This window comes from Notechis scutatus, chromosome 5 (assembly GCF_049901735.1).
Source record: "Notechis scutatus isolate UNSWTSFEM ecotype Mainland chromosome 5, rNotScu1.2, whole genome shotgun sequence".
Taxonomy (NCBI): domain Eukaryota; kingdom Metazoa; phylum Chordata; class Lepidosauria; order Squamata; family Elapidae; genus Notechis; species Notechis scutatus.
In genome coordinates, this window is record NC_142013.1 from 18,570,163 (window position 1) to 18,584,676 (window position 14,514).

The 14,514-nt window shown below is 42.4% G+C and overlaps 1 protein-coding gene across 1 annotated transcript; it reads left to right on the forward strand.

Moving 5' to 3' along the window:
• Positions 1-7,202: 7,202 nt before the first annotated feature.
• RAB39A (RAB39A, member RAS oncogene family) lies at positions 7,203-13,097 on the forward strand. The gene is made up of 2 exons (XM_026685340.2): positions 7,203-7,805; positions 10,742-13,097. Exons 1-2 carry the CDS (start codon positions 7,474-7,476, stop codon positions 11,166-11,168), a joined length of 759 nt encoding a protein of 252 aa, XP_026541125.1. The 5' UTR covers positions 7,203-7,473; the 3' UTR covers positions 11,169-13,097.
• The last annotated feature ends 1,417 nt before the right edge of the window (positions 13,098-14,514 follow it).

The window sequence follows — 14,514 nt, forward strand, 5'->3', positions numbered from 1 at the left end:
TCCGACATCTGTAAACATTTTTGCAAGAAACAGTGCAAGAAAATGCCATGGCCTGGATCCAGGCTGAGGAACCATCTCATCCCACTGGGATTGAGCAGAGGAGGCCAGCTGCAGGCCCCATCAGCCATGGTTTTCCATCTGAAGGTGTCCAGGAGAAAAGCCGCCTTTGCCGTTGCACCTGCCCTTTGGAGCATCTTGCCTTCAGGGTGAGGTTGGCTCCAAGAGTTTAAAGATGATGGCTCTGCCAGTTGACTTGGGGCACCAATTGGGGAAGGTTGATAGATTAATAACAGATCCCACTTCCCACCCTGCTCATCCTTCTCCCTCTCTCCCTCCCCATCGTTTAGTTATGTTTAAGTATTTGTATTTTTATAGTATAGTGTTTATAGATATTGTATAGGTATTATTTCTTTAATATTGTAAGCTGCCCGAGTTACCTTGTGGTAAGATGGACAGCCAAGTAATGAATGAATGAATGAATTAGAATGTGAGCATTTACAAAAGCTCTCTGAGAAAGAAGCAAGCTTATAACCTTCATCCCCATCATAAAAAATAAAAATAAAAACAATCAGGATATCTTATATCTGGAACTGCTTTTCACTACCACTAGAGGTCACTTGTGAACAGCAACCAGTCAAAAAGAGCTGATATGTTTTCATTTACAGCAGGGATGTCAAACTCGATTTCATTGAGGGCCACATCAGGGTTGTGCTTGACCTCGGGGGGACGGGGTATGTGTGGCCAAAGTGGGCATGGCTTGCTTGATGTCACTCATGTCAGGGGCATCTGTGGCAGCCCGAGGGCTCTGCCAGCAAAAATAGGCTCCTGAGCTCCATTTCTGGCTGCGACAACCTTCTGTAACCCTCTGCCAGAAAAAATGGAGCTCATTTTCTCTGGCAGAGGGTTGCAGGAGGCCGTTGCAGCCGGAAACGGAACTCTGGAGCCAGTTTTTGCTGGCAGAGGCACTGCAGGCCTGCCCCTCACTGTTTCCTGGGTGGGCCTGCGGGCCAGATCTAAGCACCCTGTGGGTCGGATGCGGCCCACGGGCCTTGAGTTTGACACCCCTGGTTTACAGGTTTATTTCTGGCCTCTACTTGATAAGTCTAGTAAGATTCATACGGAAAAAAAATAACTAAAATAACTAAAATAACATGCTGAAAAAAATTCTTGTCCCTAAATCCCATTATACAGAAGTTGGACCGCGATACTAAGGCCAACTATTAGTTTACATGCTAAGTAAATTAACATAGACATAATACAAACATTTATATATGTCCATTCTTCCTCCACTTCTTCTCCACTCCAAGCTAAATCAATATACCATACTAAACCATAAGGTGCTTGCTTAGTGGATTACATTAATCTGGTCAATGTGGTGTCAGCCTCAAGATATCTTCCACCTTTTATATCTTCTGCATCCTATCTATTGCATCTTCTCTGCTGCTAGGCTATACTATTTCTTTCGGCTGTCATTAGCAAGGGGGGGAGGGGGGAACTTGAAGGGGAAGAGAGCTGGAGGTGTTTTGCATTCCTTTGCTGTGGGTAGCAAGGGGAGGGGTCGTATGAATTCTTCTTTTTAACTTTCCATTTCTTGGCTAGCTTTTATCCCTTTTGCGCAGCTGCGAAGTTTTATCAAAATATGTCAAGGTCAACGGACAGAGGCCTCATCACCACCTGAAGATGCCCACACGATCATATTCAGAACTTTTAATTGGAAGAGTCATTTGGACTTTGTGGGGTGGGAACAATTCCATTCCTTTGTATATGTGATCTGCGCGCCAATTCCTCAGATTTGGAATTAAATCTGTAGCTTCCACTTTGATTTCCAGTAAAAGGATAACTTTGCTCTAACCCATGGAGTCTGAGTATTTCTTTCTTGGATCTTGAAGGGAGCACACACTGACATGTGGTTTATAAAACTTTGTATGAGATGGAAACCCAGTCAATTTTAGTTTATTTGCTAAAATGTGGTTAAATAGATACTATTGTGCTATGTGAAAATCCCACATATACAATCTCTGTCTCTGTCTCTGTCTCTCTCTCTGTCTCTCTCTCTCTCTCTGTGTGTGTGTGTGTGTAGACACACAGATATACTTCATGTAAAAGGAAGGAATTATTTCAAGTCAAGTTTAGGAACCTATTTAGACATGTCTATGAAATTTACTCATACACAATGGCGATGTTAAAAGAACTGTTTTGCCACTGTGTATTTCTGAAATGTTCTTTTAACTCACAGTCTACTCTATAGTGCTAGGTTTGCTTGATGGTCTCCCATCCATGCACTCCAAGTTCAGCCAAACCCAGCTAGATGCTCTTAACATTTTTCCCTTAACACGTTGTGATTGATTAATTGATTGTATTATTTATTCTGTATTGATTGTGATTTTTGCAGTGTTTCTCAACCTTGGCAACTTTAAGATGTGTGGCTCCCAGAATTCCCCAGCTTTGGTTCCATCATTTTTCACTAATTATAAAAAATGTTGATAGGGTACTTATAAATAGTAAAAGTACAGTACAATCACACTTTGTTTAAATATAAGTATATACCAGATAGGTAGAAACATTTACCAAAAAGTAAATAGTACAGGGAAGTCAAGAAATGTTTGCAGCTTTGTATTGTGCAAAATGTGATCATGTTACCTACTAGAACATTTTGGAAAAATACTTTATTAGTTTTACCTTTAAAAGAACAACACAACTACAAGTTATGTACAACAAAAGACAAACAGGCCTTAGCATAGGCCAAGAGGGAGAGAGAGGAAAGCCTAAGAGAGGGGAAAGGGAAGAGAAAGGGAGGGGAAGGGTAGAGTAGGGAAAACAGTTTTAAAAACATATTTTGTAACTGTCTGTAAGATTCTTTCTTCTTCAAAAGTATCATCGGCAGTGCTTTTCTTTATCTACCAACATCTGTTGACATTTCTAACTCAGACTGTTAGCCATAAGAAGAAAGGCATTCCTGTACGGATTCAACCACTTGCCAGAAACAATACATATATCATCCTCTATCACTTCAGAGCCTTTTTACAAAAATTTGAAGTTTTAGCTGATTCATCAGTAGGGTTCATTTTAACAAGAAGAATACACAAGTTCAGGTGCGAACACTTGGTTATTTAATACTTCTTTAGTTTTGATATACTCCTATACAGAACACCAAATAAAATACAGAACGTGACCAACTATTTTGATCTAGAAATCATTGTGAGCTTTGTTGATGAGAATGTAAAAAAATTCAGATTATTTATTTCATTATTTACCTGCAATGAAATGTGGCTGTTATATGCCACACAATTAACTGAATAAAAGCTGGATGACTCAGCAAATAAATCATTTTGATATATCAAATACTGTATTTGGTGTATCAATCTGATATTTTCCAGATATACCTGTTTAGTTCATGTGATCAAGAAAGACCTGTGGTCTTTGGTCTTTTGCATATCTTTTAGAGTAGATAAGGATGAGAGTAAAGAGAAAAGTAATACTCTTGTGTGATTCCTCCTAAGTAACATTTTACTGGCAAATGTCTTCGGTGCACCAAGCCCAGTTTTCCAATTGGGAACATTAGTTTCTTTTTGTTCTAATATAACACATGCTGTTTCATCCAATATGCATAATATAGACTCTTGCAACACTCCATCAGGTCTTAATGTTTGATGTCAAAAATCAGATATGTGATACAAGGTCTGGAATATGTACAAGAGGTTTTTGGCTCAATAAATGTAACCATATTTGGTTCTCACTGTTGTGAAGAAAATGTAGAAGGCAGAATACTGTATATGCCATCTATAACTTCTGGAGGAAGGTGGAACATAGACCTAATAAAACAACAAATAAAATGCACACAGCAAGAAGCAAGATTCAAAAGATTTCCGTGCCAGAAAGGCTCACATTCAATCTGGTTTGTATTTCACTTCCAAAATCAAGTAGAAGCTATCAAGAAAACCTGTTTCCAGCTTGCCCTCCGCCCAGGTGGATTTGATGGCTCAGTGGTTAAAGTGCTGTGCGATGAATGAGCTCCCATCCATGCCTCAGTTCCTGCCTCCCTAGAAATTTGAAAGCATGCAAATGCAATTAAATAAATAGGTACCACTTTGGTGGGAAAGATAGCAGCATCCCATTGGCCTTGGTATATAGTCATGCTGGCCACATGACCATGGAAGTGTCTTTGGACAACACTGTCTCCGTCAGCTAAGAAAAGGAGATGATCCCCATCCCTACAGGGAAGGGAAACAAACACACACACACACATACACATAATTGAATAAATAAATATATTATTGATTACAGTATATTAAGTATATCAATATATTATTGAACACAGAATAAAGGATATGTTTCATTGTTTAAAAGATCCTTTATAAGGGAGATGAATGGTTAAGAAGTTTGATACACACACACATGCATATACATACACATATACACAAAGAGAGTATATGTATGTGTGTATATGTGTGTGTGTGTGTGTGTGTGTAGGTTTGATATCTATATATCAAACTTCTTAACCATCCATCTCCCTTACAGAGCTTTTATCCCTCTTTCTTCTGTATTATTTATTTTCAAACATGTATTACGCTCTTTTCACACACACAGAATCCCAAGTAGAGTTGATTTAAATCAAAACATTCAATAACCTTTAAAAAAATATATTGAAAATACTAAAGCGGCTTCAGACCCACAGCCCAAGGCAAGAATAAATGTACAGCCAAGTGACTGTTGATGATTAGTTTTCTTTTTAGTGGTTAACTAATGATTGTTCCTCTTTTGATGTAGAAATGTTCCTTCTTTTACTGCATGCTAATTCAAAAGTGCAGATGGGGATACCAGCCTGCAAAACGTGAAGCCAATTTGGATTTTACTTCCAGTTTTCTCAGAAGGTTGCAGTTCCTTTCTCTTTGCACCCTCACCCCAACACAGAGACACACAGACACTTGTATTAAGCATGCAACCAACTTGTTCTTAGAAAATGGACTGTTGTTTTGTTGCTGACGATGCATCCAATTTTTAAGTGAGGTGCTGAATGGATAGCTCCCTTGCCTTTAACCTTTGCTCCATTTTCCATAGCGGGCTTTCCTCCCTACTTAAAAACAGCAGCATGGGTGCCAGAGTATGCTGGCAAAAAATCGTAAGGACCAGCCCATACACAGCATCCATTACACAGTGACAAAAAAAGAACTGTTCAACCTGTGATACAATGGGCAAGGAAGATGAATCAGGACAGGGAAAATAGACTATTAATTATTGGAATGTAGGCCATGTGGATTTATAATGCTGAAATGCAATGTGTTCAATAGAGGCTGGGTTTTCTTTTAATGTAGTGAAATGTTAAAACTGACATGGAATTTGATCTCCAGTCCTCCAAGACACCTTCCCATATGTGATACTGCCCAGATGTGTTGGATTACAGTGGCCATCATTCCCAACTTTACAAGATGGAGACTAACATTCAAGGTTCTTCCAGGTTCTCTATAGGTGGACATGGTTCTAAGAAAACCCCTAAGGCAGGGGTCCCCAAACTTGGCAACTTTAAGACTTGTTAAGCTGCCAAGTTTGGAGACCTCTGCTCTAAGGTCTTGAAGAGTCATTGGGGGGTTGGTTGTGTTAAAATTTCTCACAGAATATTCTTGTATTTTTCTTTTATTTGTGCAGTTCAAACCTTTTTTTAGCAGATACCTACATGCATGCAAATAAGGAGATTAGGATGCAACCCCAGCATCCTAATTCTTCATTCTGGTTTCCTTTTTCACCCCTTCTTCCTTGTTCTCCACTTCTACTAGACCAGTATTTCCCAACCTTGGGAAGTTTAAGATGGGTAGATTTCAACTCCCAAGATTCTTAAACTTGCCAACACTATAGTGGAGAATTTGTCTGTAACGAGGCAGCTACTCGGGCACATGTCAGAATCTCCAAGTCAGAACTCTTGTTTTCCACCAGGCAGTCAGAAATGGTCCTGGACCAACTCGGTCAGTTCCTGATATTTTGCTGGGTGATGGACTGAGAAATCTTTCCTGAGCCTATCCTGAGAGTGGGAGCTTGAGACTTTAAAGAAGAGATTGGACTCCCATCTGTCAGGAATGGTGTAGGGCAGGGGTCCCCAACCACCGGTCCGCGGACCGGTACCAGTCCATGGAACAAGTCCTACCGGGCCGCTGGCTTGCTGGGCGCCGCCATCTTGTTTTGATGAAAAAGTGCTTCCGGTGAGCTTTTCCGGGTAGAAAGCTCACCGGAAGCACTTTTTCATCAAAACAAGATGGCGGCGCCCAGCTGATGTCAGTACCGGGCCGCGCCATAAAAAAGGTTGGGGATACCGGGCCGCGGCATAAAAAAGGTTGGGGATCACTGGTGTAAGGTCTCCCGCTTGGGCAGGGGGTTGGACTAAATGACCTACAAGGTCCCTTCCAGCTCTGATTATCTGTTATCTATTCCCAGGATTTCTGGACAGATAGCTGAAATAATGCCTGAGCATATGCAAAGTGTGCCTTCTTCTGGCTAATGGAAAACATAAGCACAGATCAAAACAGGGAGCACCGAAGGAGGAGGAGGAGGTGGAAGAGGAGGAAGAGAAGAAGAGGAAGAAGAAGAGGAGGAGGAGGAAGAGAAGATAAAGATGATGAAGAGGAGGAGGAGGAGGAAGAGAAAATGAAGATGATGAAGAGGAGGAGGAGGAGGAGGAGTTGGACACTAAGCCCTGCTAACTCCCATCCCACAAAGTCTGACCTGAGAGTGGGAGCGCCATCACTCGAGACTTTCAAGAAGAGATTGGACTCCCATCTGTCAGGAATGGTGTAGGGTCTCCTGCTTGGGCAGGGGGTTGGACTAAATGACCTACAAAGTCCCTTCCAACTCTGATTATCTGTATCCATATAGACCCACCCATCAGTCAAGAATGAACAGCTTCTCTTTCCCTCCCTCACCCCTCTTCTTTCTTTCTTTCTTTCTTTCTTTCTTTCTCTTTCTTTCTTTCTTTCTTTCTTTCTTTCTTTCTTTCTTTCTTTCTTTCTTTCTTTCTTTCTTTCTTTCTTTCTTTCCTTCTTCTCTCTCTCTCTCTCTCTCTCTCTCCCTCCTCTCATCTCAAGAATAAAGGCTGTGAACAAGCCCCGCCCTCCCCCTCCCCCTCTCCCTCCTCCTGCAACCCACCAGGGACAGAAAATTGGAAGGCGAACCCAGCCCCCTCCCACCGCTGCTCCCAGTCTTCCACCTCGCAACTCGCAGCGTACGGGAACAAAGAAGCGCCGAGCCAGAGGCAGCGTGGCAAGGCAGGCGGCACGGCGGACCAAAGGGAGAGAGTGAGGGTCTCCTTATCGATCACCCCACGGCTTTTGGCTGACACTCGGGCCCGTGGTGCGGGGAAGCCCCAGCCGCCTCCGCTCCGGGGAGAGGTGGGGGGGGGGAGGAATCTCCGGCTTTTCGGGTCGAGTCCTCGCGCCAGATCAAAGGCGCCTCCCTTCCTTTCTTCCTCCCTTCCTTCCTGCTGCGCCAATGCCCGGGATAGGGGCCGTCGGAGCTCGGTGCAGGCACCGCCCGAGAAGGCGCCCCAATCAGGCCAAGGGGAGCGGCCAGCAGCCGGACGGCAGCGGGGAGACCGCCATGGACGCGGCCATCTGGATCTACCAGTTTCGCCTGATCGTGCTGGGTGATTCCACGGTGGGCAAGTCCTGCCTCTTGCATCGCTTCACCGAAGGCCGTTTCCCGGGCCCGATGCACTGCGATCCCACCGTCGGGGTGGATTTCTTCTCCCGCCTTGTGGAGATCGAGCCGGGCAAGAGGATCAAACTGCAGCTCTGGGACACGGCGGGCCAGGAGAGGTTCAGGTACAGCCGACGCTGGCCCGGTCGGTGCTCCGGCTCCCCGCCCCGCTTTTGCTGGCATTCGCCTTCCAAAATCTCTCTCTCCTTTAATCCCCCCCCACACACACACACACACAGCTGAGTCCGGAGGAGAAATAGTAAAACGGATTCCGCATCCTCCGCCTGGGCGTCTGAGGATGTGCAGAGTGCCACTCCCTGGCCACGCCCACTTTTGCCACTTGCCCCCTCTCTCTCTCTGTGTGTGTGTGTGTGTGTGTGTGTGTGTACGCGCGCGCGTTAATTCACGAGTGTGCTTGCGGCTAACTTTATACTCACTCTTCGAATTTGCGATTTCGAATCTGAGCCTCTAAGAATCGGAGAAATTAATTCCCGTCAGTGAGATATAATTTGTGGCTTTCGTGCGATAACCCGAATTCTGTGCTTGGGTTGGGTATAAAGAGCGTGTACAACTAAGGGTGGGTGGGTGGGGGTGCAAGTGCTTTGCAGCAAGAAATATTTTTAAAGGAAGCAAAACACTTCTTTCTCTGCTTGGAAGACTAGGGTGGCTTCTCCTTGGCTTCTGAAATGAAGGTGTGCTTTGTGGGCAAGCCAAGAACAGAGATGATTTTTGCCACACACACACACACACACATACACACCCAAAAGCCTCAGCTGCCCCCAAGAGTTCTCCTTAAACAAGCAAGCCTTGGTTGTTTGCTCTGGTCCATTTTTGATAATTCAGAACCAAAGAAACTCAAGATTGGACAATGGGAAACTTTCAAGCGATTCATGATCCCTGAGAAATTCCGTGCCATAAGAAATGTTAGTAGGCATTTGCTGACACAGCTTTGAAATCGGATGGATTCGCCAAGGATAAGGCTTATATAACTATAAGTTGTATTAGCTGTAGTTGTATAACTCTGGACACTAGCTGGCTGCAAAACACAAGTGGAACTGAACATCTGCAATGGAGGAATGATGTCACACATGACATCAGTTATGTAATTTGTACTCATTGTGTCATGATGACACCATCACTGCTTACAGCTATGATCCAGCTGGCAGCTTGAAGCTGGATTCTCTAGAAGCAGGAAATCCACAAGATATGCCTGCCTACCTGTCTCATATTTACTTCACACAATAGACTAAGTCCCAGTTAACTGAACTGCGGTTTGTGAAATTAATCCTAATTGCTAACCTATTTATTAAGTTTACACATGTACAGGCTAAGTCCTTGACTTGCAACCACAACTGAGCTCAAATTTTCTGTTGTTAAACGAGCTAGTTGAGTGAACTCGCCCCCTTTTGTGTCTTTCTTGCCACAATTGTTAAGTGATTCTGACTGCCCCGTTGACTTTGCTTGTCAGAAGTTTGCAAAAAGTGATCGCATGATCCTGGGACACTGCAACCGTCATAAACATGAGTCAGTTGCCAGCATCTGAATTTTGATTGATTAACCATGGGGATGCTGCAAAGGTCATAAGTGTGAAAAACTGTCATAAATCACTTTTTTTCAGTGCCGTTGTAACTAAACCATCACTAAACGAACTATTGTAAATTGAGGACTGCCTGTATCATAGACTAACCACATGGAATGAGGCTAAAAGGTAGTAGCTGGCTTGTGACTTGGTGTACAGTCTTGTGTAAACACAATGAGGGACAAATTGCCCCTTAACCAAAAGGAGGGGAAAAGCCAGGTTATTAAACCAATTAACCCTCCAGGTAAAGTACCTGCAAATGCAGTTCTTACATGTTAATAATATGCACACCTCTAATTAATATGCACACTTCTAATTCTTGAGAAACAGATGATAAGTTGAATTATGGGTTAGTTTCTCCATTCCTGGGAAAGGCCAGTTTCTTTCCAGGTGATTCTGTTTGTTTGGGAAATTATATCTTTGTTGCTCTTCGGGTGGCTAAGAGAGGCTAAAAGCATTTGAAAATATTTTTTTAAAAAAATAGTACTAGGCACCAAATCCGAACAACAGTGCAGTATTAAAAATACAGCAGTAGAAGAGTAACAGATGGAAACAAAGCTGGAAAGGCTCTGACTTCTTTTTTAAAAAAACAAAAAAGAACTTTTATGAGGCTAGACCTATGAACAAATCATAGGTTATCCATCATCTGGGATGTGTGAAGCACCAGTGAGAAAAAAAATGTATTTGAATACATGTAAAGAATATTTTGCTCATCATTAAGCAATTGTGACCAGTCGTTCACAGGTCCACAAGTCCATTTTCCTTTTCCTTCCTTGACATATGGCATACAGTGATCATAAGCCACTTTTTTCAGTGCCATTGTAACTTCAAATCATCACTAGTATTTTCTAATAATGCCTCCAGTGTATATCCTGAAGTTAGAAGTATCATTGGAAATGAACATTTTGGTTTAGGCTGGTGCTTTACTTTGCAGCTTGTTAAGAGTTTTTTTTTTAAATACTTAATACTTTAAAAAACTGGGGTAGAAGTAGGGAGCAAGGAGTCTGAGATGCAAGGGATATTTTGAGATTTAATACATTTTTGTTTGATATTTGCATGAAGAAGTTGAGAAAAAGTATCTATCCAACAGGCTATTTTTTTCTTGGAGGCTGGTTTATGTATTCCAGCATCACATATGATCTGGAGACACAGTCCCCCAGAGTAGCTGGTATTGATACCCTGAATTACTTTTGCACAAATCAGCAAGTTGGACAAGACAACAGAATTGCCTGTTTTCACTTTAATTCTATCCAGCTCTACTTGCATCCATAGAAAGGTGTTGCACACCATTTCAGCACTGATACAATTCAAGGCCAAACCTGGCACATGTAGGGAAGAACAGAGTATGCTTTTATTGTTTTGAAAAAAGCAACACGATCTTGCAGATACTCAATGTCGTCATCATCCCCATTGTTTTTGAAATGTACACATTAAAAAGTGTAACATTCCTGCTGAGCTTGTCTCTTCCTTTTAATTTTACAGGTCAATCACCCGTTCCTATTATCGGAATTCAGTAGGCGGCTTGCTGGTGTTCGATATCACAAACAGGTCTTCTTTTGAACATGTATATGATTGGTTGGATGAAGCAAAAATGCATGTTCAACCTTTCCAGATTATCTTCATCTTGGTGGGACACAAATGCGACTTGGAATCGGAGCGCCAGGTTACGAGAGAGGAAGCCGAAGAATTAGCATCTGCCTGTGGCATGAAATACATAGAAACATCTGCCAAGGAAGCCACGAATGTTGAAGAATCATTCACTATTCTCACTAAGGACATATACGAACTTGTGAAAAAAGGAGAGATTTCAATACAGGATGGATGGGAAGGGGTGAAGAGTGGTTTTGTTCCAAATGTTGTACATTCCTCAGAGGAAGCTACCTCACTGGGAGAACAATGCCCTTGCTAAAATCTTTTGCATGCCACGCAACTTAACAGAGGGTTGGAGAATAAGGCAACTGTTCGTAAAAGATCCTTTTAAAAGATGCATTAGATAAGAAGTAAGTGATCTTTGGCTTCTGAGATGCTTATAGCTCCTAAAATACTTACGTGTGGCTTGCAGGATTCTATAAGGATCATAAGAATCAACAGCATTTGCTTAAAAAGCAAAGCAAGCTTCTAATAGTTAATTGTGGGAGTCAGCAAGTCAGTGGAAGCAAAAGTGCAGTTTTTTTTAACAGGGAAAAATTATTTGGTTTTCATCTTTTGCAACTTTTTGAAAAACGTATATAACTGTTTTCTACAAAGCCGACTCAGGTTTATTTATCATTAGTTGCTAACAAGTTTTTTTTAATACATATGTTGTAACTGTGAATATTGTCAAGATAAGTGAAGCATGGTCATTCACGTGTCCTTCACATCCACCGTGTGCATGAAATAGGATGTATTAATCATACGAATTCCCCATATTGTTTTCACTGTGGACCTCAGGGCTACCCATTTATTTATCTGTGTTTAACTTTCCACAAAAGAAGTTCCAGGCCAGGAGGAGACAACCTTTTTGGGATGGAAAGCACTGAACAACCTGGTGAGATTGGTGGCGGGGCGAGATACACTAATCCATTCACATTCACTTGTGCTGTCCCAAAGTTGCTTTTTTCAGGAGGCAACTGGACTTTCTTGTTTTTTCTTTTGAAGATATTTCACTTCTCATCCAAGAAGCTTCTTCAGCTCTAACAGGATAGTGTGGATAGTACTACTCAGGTGACCCTGAGGACACAGATAAACCTCCAAGTGCTTCAACAACCCTCTAAAAGAATACAAATGCCCAGCTATCTGCAAGGAATATAAATCCTTCCATTTCCCGTTATCCTGTCAGAGCTGAAGAAGCTTCTTGGATGAGAAGCAAAACATCTTCAAAAGGAAAAAGAAGAAAATCCAGTTGCCTCCTGAAAAAGTACCTTTGAGATATTCTGAAAAAGCACTTTTGGGACAACCATGACCTGGATAACTGAGAATTTCTACCGATATTCAATTGTGCTGTTACACTCATTCTCCAATTTTGAGAAGTATCTCACACCAAGGGATGAAAAAACTCTTAACCATTTCGATGGTGTTACTGAGTTGGTGTTACTGAGTTGGAAAAAAGTAAAATCTCACTCCCAAGTTAAAGATCCCTCTGAAGATTACTCTGGGAAATACTGGTGGGATGCCCATAGCATAACTAACTTAGGCCCATTTCATCTCAGTGGGATTGGTTCAGCCAATTCGTTCCAACTGAAGAAACCTTCTTCAGATCTGTAGAGATCCTCAGTCATCCAAATCATGGTTGTCTCAAAGGTGCTTTTTTCTTCAAAAGGCAACTGGACTGGGTTTTCTTTTCTTTTTTTCCTTGAGGAGGAAGAAGAACATGTTTTGGTTCTCAGTGGAGAAGCAAAACGTTTCCCGCCATCAGAACTGATGTAGCTTCTTGGATGAGAAGTGAAACCTTGTCTTCATCTTCTTCAAGGAAAAAAACAGTCCAGTTCCCTTGGGAAGAAAAAAGCTGGCAGGGTCTTTTTGGCTGTGGCCACCCACCCTTTGGAATATTGTCCCATTGGTCACCCCCCACATTTTGGCCTTTCAGAAGAACCTTATAACCTGACTCTGCTGATCTACCTAGTGCCCTGATAGGGACGTTCAATGCTGGGGGTGCCTGAGGGGTATCAAAAAAAGATCCCCACCTCCATGTCACCTGTCCTCTTGAATTTTTTTTGGTCTTTATTTAATGTTATTTAATTTGTAATTCTTTTGTCTTGTCTTTTTATTATGCTGTAAACCGCTCAGAGTCACTGCTACAGTGAGACACGTGGCATATATGTTTAATAAATAAATGAGATAAATAATTGCAGCAGAACTGAAGCAGGAGCAGGAAGGACAATGTAAAACTGGTAGTCATGAGGTTCTATGCTCCACAGAGGAGCATAGAACCGAGGATGTGAAAATTTCATTAGATATCCTCTAGAGCGGAGTTCTCCAACCTTTACTGGCTATGTGGATTCAGGGGCGGGGGAGGAGAGGGGATGGTTCCACGCGAATGGCAGGCAAGCATGCATGCAGCTCCATTTGTGCAAGTAGCAGGAGGCAAGCACCCCTGCCACTTGCGCAAATGGAGCGCACAAGCACACCCTCGGCCACTGCTTGCACAAGTGGGGATGGACGTGTGTGCACTTGTCCACAACTTCAGTGGCCCAATTGCGAACAGCTCATAGGTCGGTACTGAGCCACAGCCCAGGATTGGTGTCCAACCTGGGCAACTTTAAGACTTGTAGACTTCAATGTGGCTGGCTGGCGAATTCTGGGAACTTGAAGTCCCCAAGTCTTCCATTTGCCCAGGTTGGATACCCCTGCTCTAGACAATCTGAAATAAAAGCTTTGGGGTGCCAACCAAGGTTCTGAGGGAACTTAATGTTATGATCCCTTGCTTTAAATGTTGACATCTAGTGAGAGCCAGGAAGCATGCATTTTCCGTAGTAGTCCCTACCCTTTCCCCTTGAGATCTAACGGGATCCATGTTCTTAACCATAAAGAGGTAGCTTGACCCCAGGCACTATGATAGTAATAAATGAAAATAAATAATTGATTGGTGATGGGATAAGGGAGAAACCCACTCAACCAAGGCTGCCCCCTGCTGCACTCCACATTATTAAAGGGCTACCTGAGCCCACATTTTTTATTCTTTGGAGGTAACATGAAACATATAGGCCTAAAGAAGTTCCATGCTGTTCTAAATTCTTTCTTCCCCCAGAATGCTGATTATAATGCAGGCTGCTACAACAAATTATTATGTATTGGAACTACAGCTTCCAAACATCTAGCCAGGATGGACAAGTTAGAACCCTCTCCTAGAGTTCCAAAGCCTGTAAGCTCAAATGCCAAAACTTCTGTACATTAACTGTATTCTACAAAATTAGACATTTTATCAGCTGCTGCACACAAAGATTGGAGAAGCCAGTCCTTTATTTGACAGTGGTCCTGCTTCACATACACCAACATAAGAGGTTGTTATGGAAGGATATTATTAGCCAAATACCCAACAAAAGTATTTAAAGAGGCAACTGGACTTTCAGAGCTGAAGAAGCTTCTTGGATGGGAAGTGAAACATCTTCAAAGAAAAACAAGAAACGTCCAGTTGCCTTTTGGGAAAAAAGTACTTTTGGGACCCAACAAGCAAGCAATCATCTTAAATAAGTCAAAACCTGATGAGCAGTGAGCTATTTTCTACAATACTCTTGCTTATAAATGACTGCCTCTTAAAGTTTATGTAAAACTGAAAT